Source organism: Torulaspora delbrueckii, chromosome 6 (assembly GCF_000243375.1).
Source record: "Torulaspora delbrueckii CBS 1146 chromosome 6, complete genome".
NCBI lineage: Eukaryota > Fungi > Ascomycota > Saccharomycetes > Saccharomycetales > Saccharomycetaceae > Torulaspora > Torulaspora delbrueckii.
Window position 1 is genome coordinate 115,992 of NC_016506.1, and position 20,001 is coordinate 135,992.

Sequence of the window (20,001 nt, forward strand, 5' to 3'; positions counted from 1 at the left end):
AAAAGAATATGATGTCATAGCACAAAGAATTGAATAAATCAGTCTTCGTTTGTTAGCTTCAAAGCTCAAAGTGATTAATATAATTATTGGAACATTCTCTTCAATTTACCGAAAAAACCGCCCTTTTTCTTCTTTTCTTCCTGTTTTGGAGCAGACACCGCACTCTTCTTGACTGGAGTCTTCTTCTCTGTCTTTGATGGTGCTGCCTTCTCTGTAGAGGAAGGTTGGACCTTAGGATCAGCAGGAACAGCGGTGACAGCGGCCTTTTCAGATACCTTCTTGATCTCTGGTTCTTCCTTTGACACGTCACTCTCGGTGTTTCCAACTTCGTGAAGCTTGTTACTGGTTTGCTTTTCCAATCCCTGTTGTTGAGTCTTTGGGTCCAAAGTCTGTTGAGCCACTTCCTTTTGAGCTTCTTCAGCGGCTGCCTTCGCCTTTGCGGCATCTTTCTCTCTCTCCTCCTTGTTCAATCTCTCATTGAGCTCATCTACATCAACGTCTCTGATTTCCGAGAATTCCTTAATCTCGTTTACGTTTTGAGGTACAACTGGACCGGGTCCTCCCACAATAGAAGTGCATTCCTTATCGGCAGCACCTGAAGCATCGATTGGCAGTATGTGAACATCACTCGAAAGACCTTGTGTCTCAGGAGCTTCATCTTTCAAAGTTTCGCCCTTTTCGGGGATCAACTCTTCATCCACAATTGGATGATCAGAACCGGATTCCTCAGAGCTCAATGGGATACGTTCCTCAGAGACAATAATCTTTTCACCAGTGATCTTATTTTTCTTAAATCTTCTCTTAATCTTAAATCTTTTCTTCGAGTCGTAAGATGAAGCAGTTTGAGTTGGTTCCAATGCGGCTTCCTTCGAGGCGGCGGTAGAGCCCCCAATCTCTGGTACTGCAGAAGAAACATTAGCTGGAGCATCGGTTATAGCTGGAGTTTCGGTAGGTTTGGGTTTCTCTTCTGATTCAATGGTCTCAACTGCCACGGTAGGGATAGCAGCTGCCTCCAATTTTGGGATAATAACATCCGGAGCGTCAGTGGTCACACCAAATGCCTCGATAGTGGTGGTGACTTCAGTCACCTTTGGCTTTGACGTCTTTTTTGCCACCTCTGGGACAGGTTCTTGGACTTCGGGCTTAATAGGTTCAGGCGTCACTGCAGCGATCGCCGTTGGTTCAGGCGTGGAAAATTCAGTATCATCAGTTTCAGAAGTCTCAGAAACCACTGGAACTGCACCAGGTTCTGGCTTGGGGGCAGAAGTAGTCAAAGTTGGTTCTGAAGCGGACATACCAGCAGCCGCTTTAGCAGCTCTAGCCTTGGCCTTCTTCTTCTCCTTCTTCTTCCTATTCTTGTTCTTCTTACTAGCAGATGTTGGTCTGGAAGCTTCGCTGTCCTCAGAAACTGGTTCGACAGTCTTTGAAACCGGTTCTTCAGTCTTTACGAGTGGTTCTTCAGTCTTTGAAACTGGTCCGGCAGTCTTAGAAACTCCTCCAATCTTTGGGTATGAGCCTGGCTCGGGAATCTCGTTATCTTCCTTAATAAATGACGTAGTAGCACAGGCTAATCCACCTGCCTCAGGAATCTTGGTTCCAACAGGATTCTCGCTCAACGCCAAAGCCTCGCTCTTGGATACGAAATTGTTCTCAATGCCATTCGCATCGGAACCCTTGCTGTAAGCATCGCTGGTAACCCAATTGCCATCCACAATGAACTTAAAAAACACCCTGTCTTTGTCAGCAGGAATTTTCACTGGAAAGGTCAATTCAAAAGCCCCCGAAGAAGATCTCAACAGAGGCAAAGAGCCCTTCCAATTGTCAAATTCACCGGTAACAACAACTTCTTTAGGACCGGCAGGCCATTCAAACGTATAGTCAACTGTAGTCGCAGCGCTAGCCATCTTTCTATAACACTCGCTATTGTCTGAAAGTAAACTAAATCTTGAACTTCTTCTAAAGATTCAATCGGCGGAATAACATTCACATCCAACTACTTTCTTTACCAAAGGTCCCTTCCAGAGAGCATTGCCTCGCCACCAATGTTAGCCAGCCAGCAAGGCCCCCTTCGAAGAAAATCACGTGATTTCCATTATGTATTGAAACCATTCATTACTAGTAAGTCACCTCAGGATTCCCATTGTAGTTCAAGAAATTATCTGAGACGGCTGGTACATCCTTACTAACTGCTTATATACAAGTGGAGGTATTTTTGGAGGCTCATTTGTGTGTCCTTGATACAGATGTTAGAATCACTTTCAGAGAGCGAGGATCACACCGATCGGTGATTAGTTTAAGTATTGAAAATACGAACCCTACTTTAGTACTGGGTTTTGAATTGTTACAATCCTCACCATCGTGCCATAGACTACTCATCGGAGTATCAAAAAATGTGCAAGAAGGTTCCGACATGCATATTTCAGGATATAATTAGTTTGGAATTGTGATAACCAGAGGCTAATTCAATAATGACGAATTTTGGCTGGCTCCGTCTGGCCTTTTAGAGAGCTAGAATAGAGGCTAACAGTTAAGAAACGTTATACTTTCGTCTGTCTGGGTTTCACCCGAATTTATCAGTCTGTTCGATAATTTGTAGAAAGCTTTTCACCGCCTTGAACGTAGTTAGGCCACATTAGTGTTCAACCATATTGTTTTCTTGTCCTTGTAGCTTAGGCTCTTTTAGATTCAGCTCTCGTTTGCAATAGGAAGTAGAATAAACCTCCAGTGCAGGACAAAGAAGCTCAGTAACAATCTGCCAGGGTCAATCATAGCAGTGGTCAGCAATTTCCACACTTTTACTGCTCCATCAAGTCGATTGGACCGGTCATCACAACCTCGTCCACCAGGCTCGCTAATGAAACTCAGCACTGCCGGTCTTAGTAGTAAACACTGAGACTGCACGCAGGCAGATCGTAGTCCAGCGCGACAGATTTTCCGCATTCACCAAAATGGTCACAATCGGCATCATAACTTCTCATTGTCGTCATGTTTGCCATTACAACCTGGCTGAGTGCCAGAGTCATGAAAATCATTACCATTGTTCACATTACGCCTCGAGTAAATACAAGTGGCAACATCGACTGTCAGGAATAGTATAACAATTATTGTATCAATCATGTTGAGCTGGGTGGTGATTCTTCTTTTTTGATCTTAAGCGCTTTCACCTTAGCTAATTGTAGTTTAAGGAAGGGAACGAGTCTAATAGTTTTCTGGTCTAGTTGAAATTACATCACCTATTTATACAGTTGGAACTTGTGAAGAATAGCTGTTCTATCCTAATGTACTGCCCAATTTTTTCGATAGTTCAGGTCTCTTTCTCGCTATACCCTTCCCCTAGTTATTTGCAGCTTATTTGCAACACTTGGGCTGCTCGCATCGTTCGTATAAATGTGTTTTCCATATTAATCATAGCATGGCATTGATTTTGGCAATATGGGAATACTCGATGCGGAAAGAACGCATAAAATAGACAAGGGGGGTGAGGCGACATGGCAACCATATGTCGTAACCATGGTGATTTTCCACTTGATCGCTTTGATACGTTACGATATTCCCCAGGTTGTTGAGTTTGGTTGAGTCCTATCGTATATTTAAGAATTTTATTAAATCGCCGCAAGGCACGAACGAAAGCAGAATATTAATAGAGCACATTAATAAACAATACTTCAAACTGATATCATCAACGTAATTTTTGAAGTGGTAATATTAACAAATATCACTTTATATTAATGTTGCGTTTTTTCCGTGGCTAACATGCAGGGTATAAGGAAGCAATCAAGAACAAAGATATCGCCGCAGGATATTAAAACAACGAGTTATTGAGGATTTGGCTTTTAATATCGAATTAACTCAATAACCGTTATTATCACAGAATAAGACTCATACGTTCGTAACGTAGCAGCAGCTAATTCTACTTATTAATATTTGAGAGAAAGCAATACAATTGACTCTATAGGTATGCTGTGCTTGTTGAAGTGTGACTTGTCTGTATTCCAAAAGCTCATGTAATAGTAAGTCATTAAGTTGAGAGGTTTGATACTACACTGACTAACTGGACCCTTTTCGAACCAACATTCTGATGAGTTCAACATGCCGAACAAGATCAGCAATCGACAGTCTTCAACTATGATTATTCGTATAAGTCACGACCCTTTATGTTTTATGTTTTGTTCTTGAATTAGTTCCTTCCATACTATTAAAAAATAGTCAACATTGACAAGCTGTAAATAATGAGTAAATAATCAAAAAGAACCAATTACACTCTCGGAGACTATGAAATATCCATTCAAATAGCTCACAGTTCACTAAGTGATTAGAGGGGTCGAGAAATGGTGTAGCAAGCCAAGTATTTAGGCAAGTCATGAGCCTTCTACAACAGGACTACTGCGGTCTGATTTTCTAAAAATCTCAACAAATTACAAGGGCGTGTGGTCTAGTGGTATGATTCTCGCTTTGGGCGAATCTTCGGAACAACGAGGATGAACAACATACAAGCATGCGAGAGGCCCTGGGTTCAATTCCCAGCTCGCCCCAATTTGATTTTTTTTATTTTTTTTGAGTTTGCCGCTGATATTGAATCACTTTTGTGGCACGAACATGTCGTGTAACCTAAATCATCACTTTGGAACAGACCAAAACGGTCGCTAAGGTCGTGAGTTATGGATGATAGCCCATGGTTGAACACTGTTGAGTACCAGAGGTCGGATAAGACCATAGCAAATGACTGTTGTTTCGAATTTGATGCCAAGGACAGAGGTGATGTTTGGATTTCCCAAAATAAGAAGTGTGTGGAATGGTTTGTAGATGATCAGTGCGTCAGAAGGTTTTTCTATGAGCAACCTGTAATTAAGGCTGGGTTTGTTGATTTCGCTACTGTTCCAAACTGTCTTGTGATTATTTTGAGGGATGTCGCACACGTCTATTTTCTAACTAATGGTGATTCAGCAACGGTATGCTTCCCATTCTATGTTTCCAAAGCTTTTTGGTATTCCCAGGGAGTTGTTTTGGAGAGGGAAATGGGGTTGAGTTTCGCAGAAGGTGAAGTCCAACATAGATTTATTACATTGTCGGACCCCATGGCACCTTTTGGGTTTATAACCTTTTCCCCGCAACAAAAGTACAATGAGGATCCCAGACATTTGCAAATGTTGGTCTTTCCTAAGGATGAGAATTATAGCATCACGGTATTATTAGATGTTATACAATGGAAACTAAACTTTTACTATACGCAAGTGCTTACTACGGATTCTAAAGAGGATCTTAAGAAGAAGGATTATGTAAGCGCTACTCCTACTGCTGATCCTTCCAAGAATCTTCGAAAGATGTCGATTTTAAACAGAAGAGTTAATTCCACTACCCTTAACCATGACGTGAATGAGACTGTGCAAACCGATTCTTTGGCGGCATTGACCAGTAACAATAGGCCCAGTAGAAGCACGTCAGCTACAGTGGATCGTATGAGTGGCTCAACCACCTCTCCTACCGTAGAGTTCTCATCGAATCCTTCTCAACAGCAACAATTGCAACAAAACGAACTTTTAAATCAGGCCATATCCTCAAAAGATGTCAAACTAACGAGAGTATCTTGCATGACTTTACCTCAGCATTTCTCCAACGAGCTTGGTACGATAAAATGTATCGCCCTCAAGTTTCAAGATCAAGAAGCAATCGCCATATTCGATTCAGTAACTCAGTTCTCTAAAGTTTGGATTATAGATTTGCTTCCAGACGTTATAAATTCCCTATCTTTTAAAGTTCATGGCGATTCACCTCAGGACCTAATAAAGCTTTCAGACTTGGAAATACAAGGGCAGATAAGCGATATCCTACCATACCACTCGAGGGTTGCAAGTGGAACGTTGACTGTCTTGCTCAACTCGAGCAAAAAAGTTTGTCTATACAATCCTTTTATCAAGCTAGAGTCACCGCAGCATGATGAATCTCATGATGACTTATGCCATGTATCGGAGGACAGGATGGTTTGCAGTGAATTTATCTCTGCTCTTAACAAAAAAGTCTGCAATATACCAACCTTTTTCCCATCCCCGAGAGAAAGCACCGTAAAGCTCTGTTTTGAGGCATTGAAATGGGTCTGTACTCCGAGTGTTCTTTTCGCTACTCTGTACTTATGGCAATACGTGATGACGAAACCCGATTTAATCGATGATTCTTCTCCTCTGTGTTCGGAGTTTTCTGCATTGGAGTATGTTTTATCTTCTTTAATACTGACAATGGAAGATGACATTAACGAAGATTATTTTGAGACTGCTGCACTTCAACTACTACGTCAAAAGAATTCCAACAATTTGATACCCGAAATAATCATGGGTTTACATCTGGTACGAGAAGAGCTTGCTTTGAATGTGCTTACCAAGAAAGATGTTCAGAGGCTAGGAGACTTTCTGTATTTTGCAACATCAAAAATGAATTGGCCAATTGAATGGAGACAGTACTATGGAAGTATTGATACCAAACCAATTTTTTCTCCACTTAAAGGGACTTTTGCACATCCTCTCGACGAACCACCTTCGATTTTAAAATCACTATACAGTGTGACTGAGAATAGCGCAATACCGACAACTCCCTTCATTTGTTTTTCCAGACTTGCTGAAATGGATTCACATGTTGACCAACTGGTCACTCCAAGGACTTTCAAAAGTTTGAGATTATATGAATTGACCAGGGCTTCCAACTATACAGATGATTACTTGATTGAAATACTAACAAAGTTACAGATAAGTAAAGAGGAGATAGAAACTTATCCAATTGGGATGTTAACGCCCCTGTCAAAGATGCTAAAAAAGATCGAGGACAAGTTGTCACAAGTTAATGTGAATCTTGATCTTTCGGTCATCTGCAGGCCTGACCTCGAGAGGTGCGTCGCGCTTATAGAGCAGATTAAGAGTGACGTTGATAAGGACCTCTTATCCAAGACATCAAGGCAGTTAAAATTCACCGGCCCCCAAACTAAGTCGAAGCCTGAGGTTAAGGACCTTTACACTATCCTGACGGATGTTGTTAAGAGCAGTCGCCATTTTAGCTCAGAAAGAAGCTCAGGTAACGAGGATCAGAGCGCAGATGATTTTGATGAGGGGTCGACACTAAAGAAAAATGCAGGCTTGATTTTCTCTGAAGATAGGAGGCTCAGTTATGTTCTTTCCCAGCTTATTTATTATAAGCCAAGCAAGATTGATTTTTTATCCTTGGAGAAGAACTATAGGAAGATTCTGAGACAGAAGAGGGCTGTGGCGAAAATCATGTCGATGAGGACATGTACATCTGGGATTGGTTTTGGAGCTGTTGCTTATGCTACCGAGAAACCTCTCGCAACGCAAAAATGGACGAGACCACAGTTGAACTTTACTTATCTGTTCCCAGACGGAACGAAAATAGCCCTACAGCAAAGTGATCTAGATAAAGATGTTTTACAGTGGGGAGAGTTTCATGGCGGTGTTAGTTCAGGATTGAGAATCTCCAGGAAGGCGAAGGGAATTAACGGAAGCTGGATCACCTTTTGCAAACCAAATGAATTGGATGCCCAACACGGTGGTTTCCTCCTGGGTCTTGGACTTAATGGACATTTGACTGGACTTGAAGAGTGGCATGTGTACAACTATTTGAGTCCCAAGAAAACTTTCGTCAGTATCGGTCTGCTTCTTGGTATGAGTGCCAGCATGAGAGGCACCATGGATCTAAAATTGACGAAAGTGTTAAGTGTACACACCGTGACGTTTTTACCTCCTGGATCAAGCGACCTCAATATCAACCTGAAAGTTCAAACAGCTGGACTGATTGGAATCGGTTTGCTCTATCAGAAGTCTCAACATAGAAGGATGAGCGATGTGCTTTATTCCCAGCTGTCTTCGTTCATAGTTGTAAATGAAGAGCCTGTTAGTGATGAGGGCTATCGACTTGCGAGCGGAATTGGATTGGGGCTCATCAATCTAGGCGCCGGTGATATTAACGCAGGGAGGAAAATGGTGGAAGACGAGGAGCCAGATGATGGTCTAATGGTGCCCATGATCAACGGAACAGGTCCAGACGAGAGAATAATAGTTGGACTTCTCCAGCTAGTGACTGATAACCACGACGTCGAAGAAGAATGGATTCCGGAAAACTCTCAAGCCAGTGCGACGGTTGCACTTCTGCTAATCTTTTTAAAGACAAACAATACGTTTATCGCTAATATGATTAGACCGAATCTCAAGTCTGCGACCTCTAATTTCCGCCCTGATCTCTTCATGTTCAGAGAGTGGGCCTATCATATGATAGTGTGGTCTGAGATTGGAAATGGTCTTCAATTCATGTTAGAAGGCCTTGAATATCATGCCGAGGAAGGCATTACAACAGATAATTTACCAATCTATTACACAATAGCGGGTCGTGCACTTGCGATGGGCATCCGATATGCCTCAATGGGAAACATCGAAATGCGAGATTCACTTTTACTATTAGTGGATAGATTCTTGCCCTTTTACCAGTATCCCGGCGACGAGAGACTAGACTTCAAGCTGGCAATCGTAGGTATAAACGTTCTGGTCAACGTTTTGATAGTCTCAGCTAGCATGATTATGTGCGGAACTGGCGATTTGAGTGTCCTTCGGAGAATAAGATATCTCAGAGAAGTTGTTACAGGAAAACATTCAGATCTTTTCCGAGCCAACTCTTCACGCACCAAATCCAAGAATTATAGACAAAACCCCAACGAGGCCGGGATGTCGTTAGATGAGGAGGAAGAAGATATACCCGACGAATCAGCTTCCCAAGGCTCTGCAGATGATTCAAATGAAGATAATTCAGAAGAGTCCACAAATCCTGGAAGTCCATCGAGCGATCAGGGCGATGAGGAAAACCAGTATGGTAAGTTCATTGCCTCGAATTTATCCTTGGGCTTTCTATTTCTAGGGTCTGGTCAGTACGCTCTGAAAACATCGAATTTGGAGAGCATTGCCTATCTTGTCATTACTGCAATACCAAGTTACGTTCACAAGTGCCCTTTGCAGGAGACAAAGCATTTCTGGAGCATGGCGGTAGAGCCAAGATGTTTAGTTATTAGAGATGCAACAACAGAAGAACTTGTGGATAACGTGCCCTTCGAAGTCAACTTCAGAGTCAATGATACTTTTGATGAAACAAAGTTCATGACCGCTCCATGCTTGTTACCAGACATAAGGAAAATTACGTCTCTTAAAGTCAATTCAGAAGGCTATTATCCTATTGAGATAAAATTTGACAATGACCTCAAGGCAGCGAATTTTTTCAAGAATGGTACGGTCCTTCACATACAGCCCAAGAAGAACTCTACCGCCAGTGGGCAGGCCTCCTCATCGAGCTACGAAAACACATCTGATATACAGCGGACGCTGAAAATGAAGGTCAATGCCCTGGAATCCGATAAAGTAAGCACTGGCCGTAATTCCAGCATTGAAACCTTAGCACATCAACTGAACAGTAGCATTAATCTCAATGATACGACTATGGCGGAACTGAAAACCATAACACGAGACACAAGTTTACAGGAGAGTAGCATATACTCTTACGACTTTGACATGCTATGTTCCGACGCTAATAATGGTGACGTGAATGATTATCAACTTGAAATATGGAGAAGTAAGCAAAACGTTTGAACAAGACACTTTTCCTGCATCTTGAACGTTATTTATGATGTATATTTGGCATGCTAATAAACATACTCCTATATGCAAGAAATGCATTGTTGAACTACTCTACAGCTCCCAACGCTTGACCCAATTTGACCTTGTCACCCACTTTGACGTCGAACTGGAACCCTCTTGGTGCTTCGAAGCACAACACAACAGTACTACCCAGCATAAAACCACCCATCTCTTCACCCTTAATCAGTGGCATACCGCCAAGTATCTTGCTAGCGTTTTGATAGGTAGCTTCGTAGCAGGAATGAGGCTCGTTATGCTTTTTTCTTCTAACGTTAGTTACCAGTTCCTTGTCAAAACTCAACTTGATAGACCCCACATTTGTGGCACCAACTGCTGTCATGCTGAAGAAACCATGTTTCCAGTGACCTAACAGAGCGACACGTTCATTTAACACAAACAGATTAGGGAAATTACGTTGGAAGTAAGGAGCCACAGAGAATAGATCACCTGGGAAATGACGACGAAGTTTACAAACCCAGTTTACCGGAGAGTGATAATGATGGTAATCACCGGGAGCCAGGTAGACGACAGCGAAATATAACTGAGTGTCATTTGGCTCGTTATATGGCATGTGATAGGAACCAGGCATCAGCGATAATTCATTTAACAATTTCATACTCTTGGAGATAGAAGGTTTGGCTTCCTCAATAACTTTGTCACCTTCTTCCTTTACATTCAGATAGTGCTCTGATTCGTGTCCACTTTGATCAGAAAGCCTGAAATCAATTTGTCTTGCGAATTCCTTGTGTTTTTCCTCATCTGAGTTCAAATCTAGACTTGACTCACTTTTGGACATTGTCGGGTGAGAATGTGTACCTAAGAAATCCTTGATAGAATAGGTTAACCCTTTGACTTGTTCAATCTCACCACTTTCAGAATCTATAATACCAATTTTCAAGATCTTACCATCACTGGGGCAAACCACCACATTTTCACGAGTGTCAATGGGTCTGCAGTTAGGTCTTATCTCTCGATAAAAAAATTCAGATAGATTTGCGTAGTTTTTCAGATCTTGGTCTACCATTTCATCTAAATTAACACCGAACAAGTACGAATAACACTTAAATCCCCAAGGTCTGAGCCATACCGGTAAATTAAGAGAATTAACTTGGCCCCAAAGGCGAGACAAAGCATTCAAAGGTAACGTAGAGTAGCAAAAGAAGAGCCAATCATTATCAAAGATCCTAATTCTTGGCAACCTCTTGCGACCTTTTGTCTCTTCATCTTCGGCTTCATCTTCATCCCTAGTCTGAGAATTGAGAATGACAGTTCCTAATGCTATAGTCACACCTGTCAATACAACCCACTTGATAACGGATTTTTGGGATAAAAGTTTAGCCTCCTTACCACGTTTGACAATTTCTCCAGCTTTATGTTTCTGCGACACCACTCCTCCCGTGGCAAAACTTCTACTCCATAAAACAGCAGTCCGGTTACGGAACTGCATCTTAGTTGCCAAACGTCCTACAGGCATCGTAATGATACTTCTCCCACGGTTTAGAGCCTTCCCAACCGGTATCATCGCTCAACTGAATCTTCTTCTACTCTTTCACCCTTAGAACCAACAATCCCCACAATTCAAAACAGCAGCTAAAGCGCTTCAATTATGAAAGTTTGATATCTTCAGGAGATCCACCACTGCTCTTGCACATGCAATTGTTGTAATCATTTCAACATGTGAAGTTGTTCTGAAGAAAAGGTTACTGAACTTGATACAAAAACACGAATTCGCGATGAGAAAGAAGTTTGGCGTCCTAAGCATCGTTGAGCTGAGCAATTGATCTTCAAGCTACTTTAAATAGGTCTGTGAAGATTGGAGATTCTAATGATGTAATTCTTGTCGTCTTGCTAGGTCCAAAGAGCTACTTTAGACCTTCAAAAGTCTCGAGGATGTGTACATTTGGATCTTTGAGTTTACCTCGAAATAGTATGATTGGAGATATTATGTGTCTCAACGTATAGTTTAGTTGCTACCTGACCTTGTATTCGAAGATGGAGCAGCGAGCTAGTCATTATCGACTTAATCGCGTCGATGACTAGATCTTCAGAGCTGTTCTTGCTAAGAAAAGGACAAAAGTTCATCTCTCCAGTGGTGAAAAGTAGCTAATTATGCTTGTTGCAGTTAGTGGTACAAAGTTTAGTGGCATTGAGGTAGCAGTCGAGGTCCTGGTTGAGGAATTTGGGTTTGAATACCTGTGCAAGCAAGATCCAGAAGAATTGCTAGAGTATGCAATTAAGAACTATACAAGAAACATGGTGGTACGTTGCGAGAGTTTATCGTTGCTAGAAACTCTTGAAAAGAGACCTTTTTTCGTTCATCTATCGTTAGATGCGTCTGTTGGGATGAGGTACAAGTTGAGTAAGCAGATTACATCCCTTGAAGAGTTCATAGACCTCTTAGATGTCCATGATTTTGAGAAAGACTCTGTGGAGATGCGGGAAAGGTCTCATTTGAAGTTCAAGATTATCAACAAGGACTTGCAAACGCTCAAGTTGAGAGTAACAGAGGCAATAGGACTTCAACTACAGGCTTTGAAGGGGCCCAATCCCACAAGTGAGATCGTCCCACCATTGAGACCGGATTGGGACTCCTATTTCATGAAACTGGCTACATTGGCGGCGTCTCGCTCTAATTGTATGAAACGGAAAGTTGGGTGTGTTATCGTGAGAGATCGTAGAGTGATCGCCACTGGTTACAACGGGACTCCTCGTAATTTGACTAACTGCTTCAATGGTGGGTGTCCCCGTTGTAATGGAGGTGGGTCCAGTGCATTGCATACATGTCTCTGTCTTCACGCTGAAGAAAATGCTCTACTAGAGGCTGGTAGAGATCGTGTAGGACCTAATGCTATCCTTTACTGTGATACTTGCCCTTGCCTTACATGCTCTGTAAAGATAGTGCAGACAGGTATAACTGAGGTCGTCTACAGCCAAACTTATCGAATGGACGAAGCCAGTTTCCAAGTTCTACGGGAAGCTGGAGTCAAGATTAGACAATTCAGTTTCGTTTTGGAGCCCCGGATAATGATGGTATAAACTGTATCATAAATTTATAGATTTTGAATTTCTAGGATTCAGGTTTCCCTATACACATAAGGCCCTGGACGCTCTTCGCAGTTGAATTCCATGTCAACTAATTTAGTGTCATGATAATACAACTCAGATCTGATTGCATCACCAGGATGCAATTCTCCGACACCCGCTGGAGTACCCGTCAGGACCAAATCACCAGGCTCGAGAGACATGGTTGTGGAAATGTGTTGAATAATCTTGTTTAGATGATTAAGCATCAGATCGGTCGTACCGTCCTGTCTTAATGTACCATTGACACTGCACTTGAGTCTAAATGCGTTTTGTATGTTTTTCTTCTCGTTGATGAATTGATCCTTTGAGATGAAATGAGATACAGGCAGAAATGAGTCAAACCCTTTACCAATGGACCATGGAAGACCTTTCTTCTTGGCCTCGTCCTGAACGTTACGAGCAGTCAAATCCAATGCCAAAAACACTCCGCTGATTGAATCGTAAACGTCCTCTGCCTTGAACTTACTAGCTTCTGCATTTGAGATGTATTTGTCAATTACCAAACCTAATTCGACTTCATGATGGACAATAACTCCCTTTGGAATGTAGATAGGAGAAGGATTAGTTCCATCATCATTCAAACCATGATAACTCGAATCTTTGGGTAAAACCTTGCGTTCATTGTTTGCATCAATTGGTGTGATAATGGCTGAAGTAGGCTTCAAGAAGAAGAACGGCTGCTTGGGAGTTGGATTCTCAAGTTCTTTGATATGGGCAGCAAAATTACGGCCAATGCAAATAACCTTTCTAGCAGATCTCAAATAGTTGTAACTCATTACCCAGTGTATTTGAGTTTTTTCCTCACTATGAAGGCTATCCCCTGTGTGCCTTGATATATAGGAGATAAGTATTGTAAGCTAAAAAATCCAAAAATTCTCAGACAGGTTCGGTCATACAAAGGTGTTCTTTGACACATTAAAGGTATATATTACTAGTTAGAATTTGGGTACTGTGAGGGTATCGGCTGCGGGCTGCCAAGGCAAGTCGTTATATTGACCAGCGAGCTTTGCCTTATTTCTGACACGTTGTTTGAATTAGAATCTGGTTGAGGGTCGATTCCGTTTAACGGAATCACTTGTCTCCCGTTTATCACATCTGGGAGCGTGCTGATCGTCCCTATGGCACTGGCAACAGGCTGTGCTGTCGACCGATTCTTCTCGTCGTAGGGGCCTGGGAAATCTGCAGCATTGGGATCGTCCGGCCTCACTGAGGAGGGCGCCGAAGTATTATCTGTTCCTATCGACGCACTCTCAATTCCCAATGACGAAACATTGGAACGCGTACTCGATGAATGTGGTGCCCCATTAGCGATAAAAGAAGCTGCCATAGGGCCTGCCGTATGGCTATCAGAACTTTGAATGGAGTTTGAAGATGAAGGATGACCTACTAAGCTCCCATGCCGACTTCGCGACATAGAGCGCTCTTTATCTGTGCCATGCTTATCCTCTTCTTCCGATTCCTGAGAGTATTCGATCCCAGATCTTGGGTTCTTTCCATTGCGCTGAAAATATCTTGTTTCATAGAGGACTTGTTTGATGTGCGTTAGGATGGATAATGAGGAAGGGATATCATTCTTTGATACTGCAGTCTCAAGCATACAAACCAACGAGTTTGACGGTGAATTTGATCCTTGATTGATACCACACATTTTGTTCATCGCCCGAGACATATCCTCATACTCGGCTTCGTAAAATTTTAGGTCCATCTCAACCTTCTTAATATATTCTTTCTTCCTTTGTCTGAATTTTGAGGCGGCCACACGATTCCTTTCTAAAAACTCTTTACGTTTACGTTCTTGGTCATCGTCACTTTCTTTATCAGCATTATTGTTCTTTGCTAAAGACTTAGGATCAGTGGAATATGAAGTACTCTTTTGACTATTTTTGGTTGATTTTATACCTTTTGATGTAACACTGGTCTTTCTCTTCTTACGTGCAGATGCTCTTGAAGGAGAATTCGAAAAAGAGGTTCCTCTTTGCTTCGTACCAGTCGTCGATATAGTAGGCTCGATGATGGAATCCTTGTTAGCTGCTTCTTCGATGGCAGTAGAGTCCGCTTGAACACTTGTGTCCGCCTGAGGACTACCGTTTCTCGGTAATGTGCCAATGGTCCTTTGTGAAGTTTGACCTGGTGAAAATGCCAGTAAGGATCCCAAACCAGGCGTGAGTGACTGGGGATTGTTGTTGAGCTCATTTGCATTTGGAACTCCGAGACCCAAGTTCATACCATTATTTGGTTTTAATTCATCATGCGAATCTACTTTGGGTCCGTGGTAGTAAGGCAATGGATGGTAAGGATAGTGTGTTGGAGGTAGTTGATGCCCGGGTGTCAAAATATTCGGCGTCAAGCCAGTCCTTAAGTTAGATTCATTCGGGATTAGTCCACTCCTAGACAAACTCAAAGTTAACGGAGGCCGCTGCACCTCAACTGTACTGGGTCGATTATCCTTGGGACTCACAGTTGCCAAAGAGGCTGCTGGTCCTTGATCTATCAATGAAGGTTCACCAGGCACTTGTTGTATGAAATTCGGTGGAAAGATAATCGGAGGTAATCGCTTAGATCCTCCTGGTGTAAGCAGCGGTGGAGAAGCTAGGTTTGGTTTCTGAGCCCCATACAAGAAAGGGGAAGGTTTCCTCTGATCATTCGGTGTTGTTCCTCGGTTATTCGAAGTTATCTCTGATATCGATAGTGTTGAATTCCTCTCTGTGACTGGAACATGTGCGCTCCTAACCCTGGAATCTGGAGCCTGCTGACTGGATGCAATAACCCCAGGCACCGAGTTCGACTTCTTCGTCGACGCAAAACTCTGTTCAAACGGATTTGGTTCTAAATCAAACATCGAAACACTTTGTGATGACGATACGCTGTTTTCTCGATTGGTAGAAGCCATCTACCTCGTTGATTGCTCGCCACGTCGACTTGAACACTTACGAACGGTTCCACGAGCCTCAAGATCGCCCTCTATGACCTTTTAAATGGCAACGTGTGGTCGATCGATCAACAGTCGGTTTTCTTTTTCGCTTCGGATCGACTAGTTAGAAATCTTTGATTAAGAGCCTCAGCGAAAAACACTTAAGAGAGCGTTAATCGAGGAGATCTGGTCTCTTAGTAAGCTTCAAATAAGTTAAATGATCAACCTTTAGGTACAAGGAGAAATGCACTGTTTTTCTAGCGAAAACGTCGAGTTTCAGTTCCCTTTTGGATGTATATTTGCTAATCCAAGTATATATGTTACATCTATATGGCTATACAAAGCCTTCGTGGTCCCGCGTGTCCTCGAATGACTATCTCATTTGGCTCTGCACGCATTATTGTGTTCGACCTCTTTCCAATTACCTTGCTTCGAATTGGACCATTCTCTTCGTTCTGGCCTTCAATAGAATTCTGTGACCACAGTTCTTACAACGCACTGGGTCCGTTCTTGATAGTGATAACTTGCTGGAGCATTCGGCACAGATGTATTTCAAAGTGGCCGATCTGGCCTGGGACGTCCCAGCGGCAGCAACATCCAAGTTGGTGGGGATCTGGAAACCTTCACGCGACATGTCTCTGATGCTCAACAACTGCCCTGAGCCTGTGGTGTCCGGCTAATTCTACCCTCTTTAGCTGTTCAGAGTTAGCGATGATGCCTTCTAATTCTTCGAATAATCTTGGAAAAATTTTCAACATTTTCGGGTAATGGGAAAATCGATAATATAATAGTTAAAGAAGTGGTTGATTCACTTAGTCCCTATCCAGAATTGGCCATTATCACCACGGTCGATGTCGCGTCTGAGTTGCCTGCTGACGATAACCCCAAGATCGTATTTTTCTTTGGTCTTTGTATCGAGATATTCTTGCAATTTTTCAATGGCACTGGTCAATCTGCGGCCGTCCTCTATAGAAAGTGTGCTTTGGCTGTTCATATCGTTAAGGTATTGGATCTCTTTGCGCAGTTTGAGACATTTTTTCGTGAGGTAGTCCAGTCTCTTTTGTAATTTCAAAGAACCTTCGGTCTCTACGGCTCGCGGTTCAATAACAGTAGTCCCCGATGCTTTGCGGGAACCATTTGTATCTGAGTTAGGTGCACCAACAGAGACCACACGGAATGGGTTGGTGGGACGCCTTTGGGTGGTGGTTTGTTGAGTGTTCTTTGGTAAGAAGATGGGTGCCGCGGGCTCTGCTGGTGACGAGAACGACGAGTTTGACGAAATAGCCGTTGTGACATTACCTGCGGTGAAATCCTCAGAAGTATCTGTTGCTTGATCGGAGGTATCTGCGGGATGCGTGCCTGCTTGCACTGTGATCTCTCGTTGCTCCACCTTTTCTTGTTTTCTGCTTAGCTCTCCACTCTGCGCAACCTTCACTTTCTCTACAACTTTATTTTGAACATTGATCTGCTCTTTATTTTCTGCAACTGTTACTTTCTCTACCTTTTTAATTTCTTCAACCCTTTCCACTGGTTCCACTGGCTCTACTGGCTTTACCGACTCCATTACCTCACGTTTTGACATCTCTACTACCCTTTCCACTGGGGTCTCATGTGCTTCCTCCGACTGCTTTTCCTTCTCTTCTGCCTTGTCTTTGCCTTCCTCTTCCGCCTCGGGAGTTCCTGCTCTACTGACAAACTCCTGTGCGGCCTCGCCAGTTAACTGGGAGAATGCCCTGGGAGACTCCTGCCACTCTTGAGACTCGCCCAACTCCTCATTCTCACTTTTGTCAACTTCCTCACCATTTTCGCCGATCTGCAGGTTGTCGTCAATCATCCTGTTCATATTGTTTATATCCAGTTCCAACTGAGAAAAACGTTTCTTGATAGCTTCCTGATCTAGTCCCATACCTCCGGTACACGTTAACTGCGGTCAAAGCCCTTATATTCTCAAATCTTGCAATCTGTTGTGTTGTTTATAGTTGAAGATCAATAAGATCGCCATAATCCGCGCTTATAGGACCTAACTTGAGTACCACGTGATGTACCTTAATGCCATCAGAAGGACACTTTGCCATGATTGAATCATGTAATGATGCTGTATAATGCTCAAGTAGTCCCCATAGAGCGTTTCAGCGACTTCTGGTTCGAATTGCACGAGTTAAAGGGACCCATCTTGCCATGCTAGACAGCAGACAAATCCTACACCATCATATAGGGTTCTTCAACCTCTTAGAGTCCAATTAGCAATCATTGACGCTGTCGGGGATTGTGTGTGCTCTATTGTAAGCTTTCTATTGCTCATCGCCCTTCTCATAAGTGAGCAGTGAACGGCTGAAATTTCCCGGGCCATCATAACTTCGACAAAACTTTGATAAAGACCTACTGAGCCACTGATCGGCCAGTGTCCCTATGAATCGTATTCGAAATCTCATAGGCCATCAGAGATCAGGAACGACAAGTGATCAGCAGGATTCTAACGAACAGCAGCCAGTTGCGATCAATAACGATGTAGATGACCAATCAACGGTATTCGGCGATCAGAGCGATGAAATTCCAGATACAGTAACTTTAAACACGGTGGTTTCAGGTAGTTTGACCATAGGGGATTTTCAGAGACAGGGATTTGTCAATCGATGTCCAACTTTCAATGCTGCACGTACGATGCCTTTAGCATATGTATTACTAACCAAAGGCTTCTTCTGCTTCCCCAGTGAGAAAGCTTATGAGAAGTTTTTGGATAACAACAGAACGTTTAACACGCTTGATACAAATGAAGGGTTGGGAATTCCGCTGTTTCACGCTATATCAGCAGGTGTGATCAAGACTATGTTCAATAGACATGCTCCCATAATGAGAATTTACAAATACATGATTATCGACACAGATACAGAGAAACCTCCAAAAGATGGTACATTAGTCGCCCAGGATGGATCTAAAATGCTTTACAAGTATCTTTTTTGCACAATCTACCAAGAATTAATGAATGATTACAGTCGTGTCGAGCATAAGTTCGTCTTCAGCGGTGAAACTGCGCCAGAAAATATAGTACTGGCTAATTATGTTTTAACCCGGGGTACGGATACCAAGATGCAGGGTTTAAATTTACGTTGGTACGGAACCACCGGTTTTGCTTCACCTTTTGGTGCAAGCGTCCTCAAGCTATTGGTTCTCGATGACGGAATGCCGTCAATGATGGATCAATGCAAGCTGGAAGAGTTCGAAGAGTATTCGAAATCTTATAAGGGCAGATCTTTGGGGAAGTTGCCCATTTGGGCCACTTATTCAGATAAGTGCTCCACCATGATACCAAAGAAGCGCTCCTTGAGACTCGCAGAGTTTAATGTGGGCGAAACTGGTCGTGAGTGTTCACGAGGAATAATAGACATTCCAATCGAAACACAGGCACTGGCTTGTATGTGTATGGTCCTGCATGATTTTGAAAGCAGGAAGGATAGACGTGGCGGTGGTGCGATGGTTCTACCTGCAGTTCCTTTTATTTAGCTTAATATGACTTATAGTGAGGTTTAAAATACTGGTAAAATACAAACTGTAACTCAGTTACACATAAAATGACATAAAATAGGATAAAACTGCTCTTGGCGAGCTATCCTCGAAAGAATGAACAAATAAACACTATTGGATAGTGGACGTTTCGTAGACGACCATCGTACTCGTGATAGTGGTAGCAGCGTCGATAGACTGACTAGGATCCGTCAAGTAGAAAGTGCTGTAATATTCATCATCTTCGTAGTATACTGAGCACTTACCATCAGTCCCTGTAACAGTTGAATATGGTGTTACCGAACTGCCCAGGTTACCTGTTGTGGAAGATGATGATGTGCTTGAAGTCGTGGAAATAGTAGAGGAAGAAGCACTATTAGTACTGCTTGTCATTGAGGCAGTTGACTCTGGCTGTAACGTCACGATAGATCTCGATTGAGAAGCTTGAGTGGCCTGTGATGAAGAAAAAGATGTTGTGGATGTTGTGGTTGTGCTGGAAGTAGTTTCATCCGCTGACGAAGTAGTAGAACTACTTTGAGCGGTTGAAGTAACTTCAGAGGCAGAGATAATTTTTTCAGTTGTAGTTTCAACTTCGGAATTATCCAGCGTAACCTCTCTCACACGGGTTGTGGTATAATAATGGGTCTCAACGCGTACACTAGGAGGTGCAATTGTACTTGTAACGACAGCATAACTGTAGACAACACCATCGGAGGTGAAAAGATTGACATCATCGGATTTGACGGTGGCTAATAGTAGAGCAATACTGGAAAGGAAAGTTTTTAGTTGGAATCTCATTTTGTAATGGTTGTTATTCTAGTAATAAATTGA

At 42.6% G+C, this 20,001-nt stretch overlaps 10 protein-coding genes and 1 non-coding gene across 11 annotated transcripts; 4 read left to right on the top strand and 7 right to left on the bottom strand.

Moving 5' to 3' along the window:
* Nucleotides 1-83: 83 nt before the first annotated feature.
* MDG1 (Mdg1p) lies at nt 84-1,904 on the bottom strand (the record flags this gene model as incomplete). Its single annotated transcript, XM_003682043.1, has 1 exon — nt 84-1,904. The coding sequence occupies one exon, from the start codon at nt 1,902-1,904 to the stop codon at nt 84-86; it is 1,821 nt and encodes a 606-aa protein (XP_003682091.1).
* Nucleotides 1,905-4,421: 2,517 nt separating this feature from the next.
* Nucleotides 4,422-4,532, top strand: TDEL0Ftrna1P. The gene is made up of 2 exons: nt 4,422-4,458; nt 4,496-4,532. It is a non-coding gene; the product is annotated as a tRNA-Pro (tRNA).
* Nucleotides 4,533-4,658: 126 nt separating this feature from the next.
* APC1 (anaphase promoting complex subunit 1) lies at nt 4,659-9,626 on the top strand (the record flags this gene model as incomplete). The annotated part of the gene is made up of 1 exon (XM_003682044.1): nt 4,659-9,626. The coding sequence occupies one exon, from the start codon at nt 4,659-4,661 to the stop codon at nt 9,624-9,626; it is 4,968 nt and encodes a 1,655-aa protein (XP_003682092.1).
* A 94-nt stretch (nt 9,627-9,720) lies between these two features.
* Nucleotides 9,721-11,196, bottom strand: PSD1 (phosphatidylserine decarboxylase 1; the record flags this gene model as incomplete). Its single annotated transcript, XM_003682045.1, has 1 exon — nt 9,721-11,196. One exon carries the CDS (start codon nt 11,194-11,196, stop codon nt 9,721-9,723), a length of 1,476 nt encoding a protein of 491 aa, XP_003682093.1.
* Nucleotides 11,197-11,783: 587 nt separating this feature from the next.
* On the top strand, nt 11,784-12,710 carry DCD1 (deoxycytidine monophosphate deaminase; the record flags this gene model as incomplete). The annotated part of the gene is made up of 1 exon (XM_003682046.1): nt 11,784-12,710. The coding sequence occupies one exon, from the start codon at nt 11,784-11,786 to the stop codon at nt 12,708-12,710; it is 927 nt and encodes a 308-aa protein (XP_003682094.1).
* A 38-nt stretch (nt 12,711-12,748) lies between these two features.
* FMP41 (Fmp41p) lies at nt 12,749-13,534 on the bottom strand (the record flags this gene model as incomplete). The annotated part of the gene is made up of 1 exon (XM_003682047.1): nt 12,749-13,534. One exon carries the CDS (start codon nt 13,532-13,534, stop codon nt 12,749-12,751), a length of 786 nt encoding a protein of 261 aa, XP_003682095.1.
* A 155-nt stretch (nt 13,535-13,689) lies between these two features.
* SKO1 (Sko1p) lies at nt 13,690-15,648 on the bottom strand (the record flags this gene model as incomplete). Its single annotated transcript, XM_003682048.1, has 1 exon — nt 13,690-15,648. The coding sequence occupies one exon, from the start codon at nt 15,646-15,648 to the stop codon at nt 13,690-13,692; it is 1,959 nt and encodes a 652-aa protein (XP_003682096.1).
* A 442-nt stretch (nt 15,649-16,090) lies between these two features.
* Nucleotides 16,091-16,303, bottom strand: RPC10 (DNA-directed RNA polymerase core subunit RPC10; the record flags this gene model as incomplete). The annotated part of the gene is made up of 1 exon (XM_003682049.1): nt 16,091-16,303. The coding sequence occupies one exon, from the start codon at nt 16,301-16,303 to the stop codon at nt 16,091-16,093; it is 213 nt and encodes a 70-aa protein (XP_003682097.1).
* A 174-nt stretch (nt 16,304-16,477) lies between these two features.
* BNI5 (Bni5p) lies at nt 16,478-17,575 on the bottom strand (the record flags this gene model as incomplete). Its single annotated transcript, XM_003682050.1, has 1 exon — nt 16,478-17,575. One exon carries the CDS (start codon nt 17,573-17,575, stop codon nt 16,478-16,480), a length of 1,098 nt encoding a protein of 365 aa, XP_003682098.1.
* A 503-nt stretch (nt 17,576-18,078) lies between these two features.
* Nucleotides 18,079-19,170, top strand: TDEL0F00770 (uncharacterized protein; the record flags this gene model as incomplete). The annotated part of the gene is made up of 1 exon (XM_003682051.1): nt 18,079-19,170. The coding sequence occupies one exon, from the start codon at nt 18,079-18,081 to the stop codon at nt 19,168-19,170; it is 1,092 nt and encodes a 363-aa protein (XP_003682099.1).
* A 132-nt stretch (nt 19,171-19,302) lies between these two features.
* DSE2 (Dse2p) lies at nt 19,303-19,968 on the bottom strand (the record flags this gene model as incomplete). The annotated part of the gene is made up of 1 exon (XM_003682052.1): nt 19,303-19,968. The coding sequence occupies one exon, from the start codon at nt 19,966-19,968 to the stop codon at nt 19,303-19,305; it is 666 nt and encodes a 221-aa protein (XP_003682100.1).
* Between the last annotated feature and the right edge of the window lie 33 nt (nt 19,969-20,001).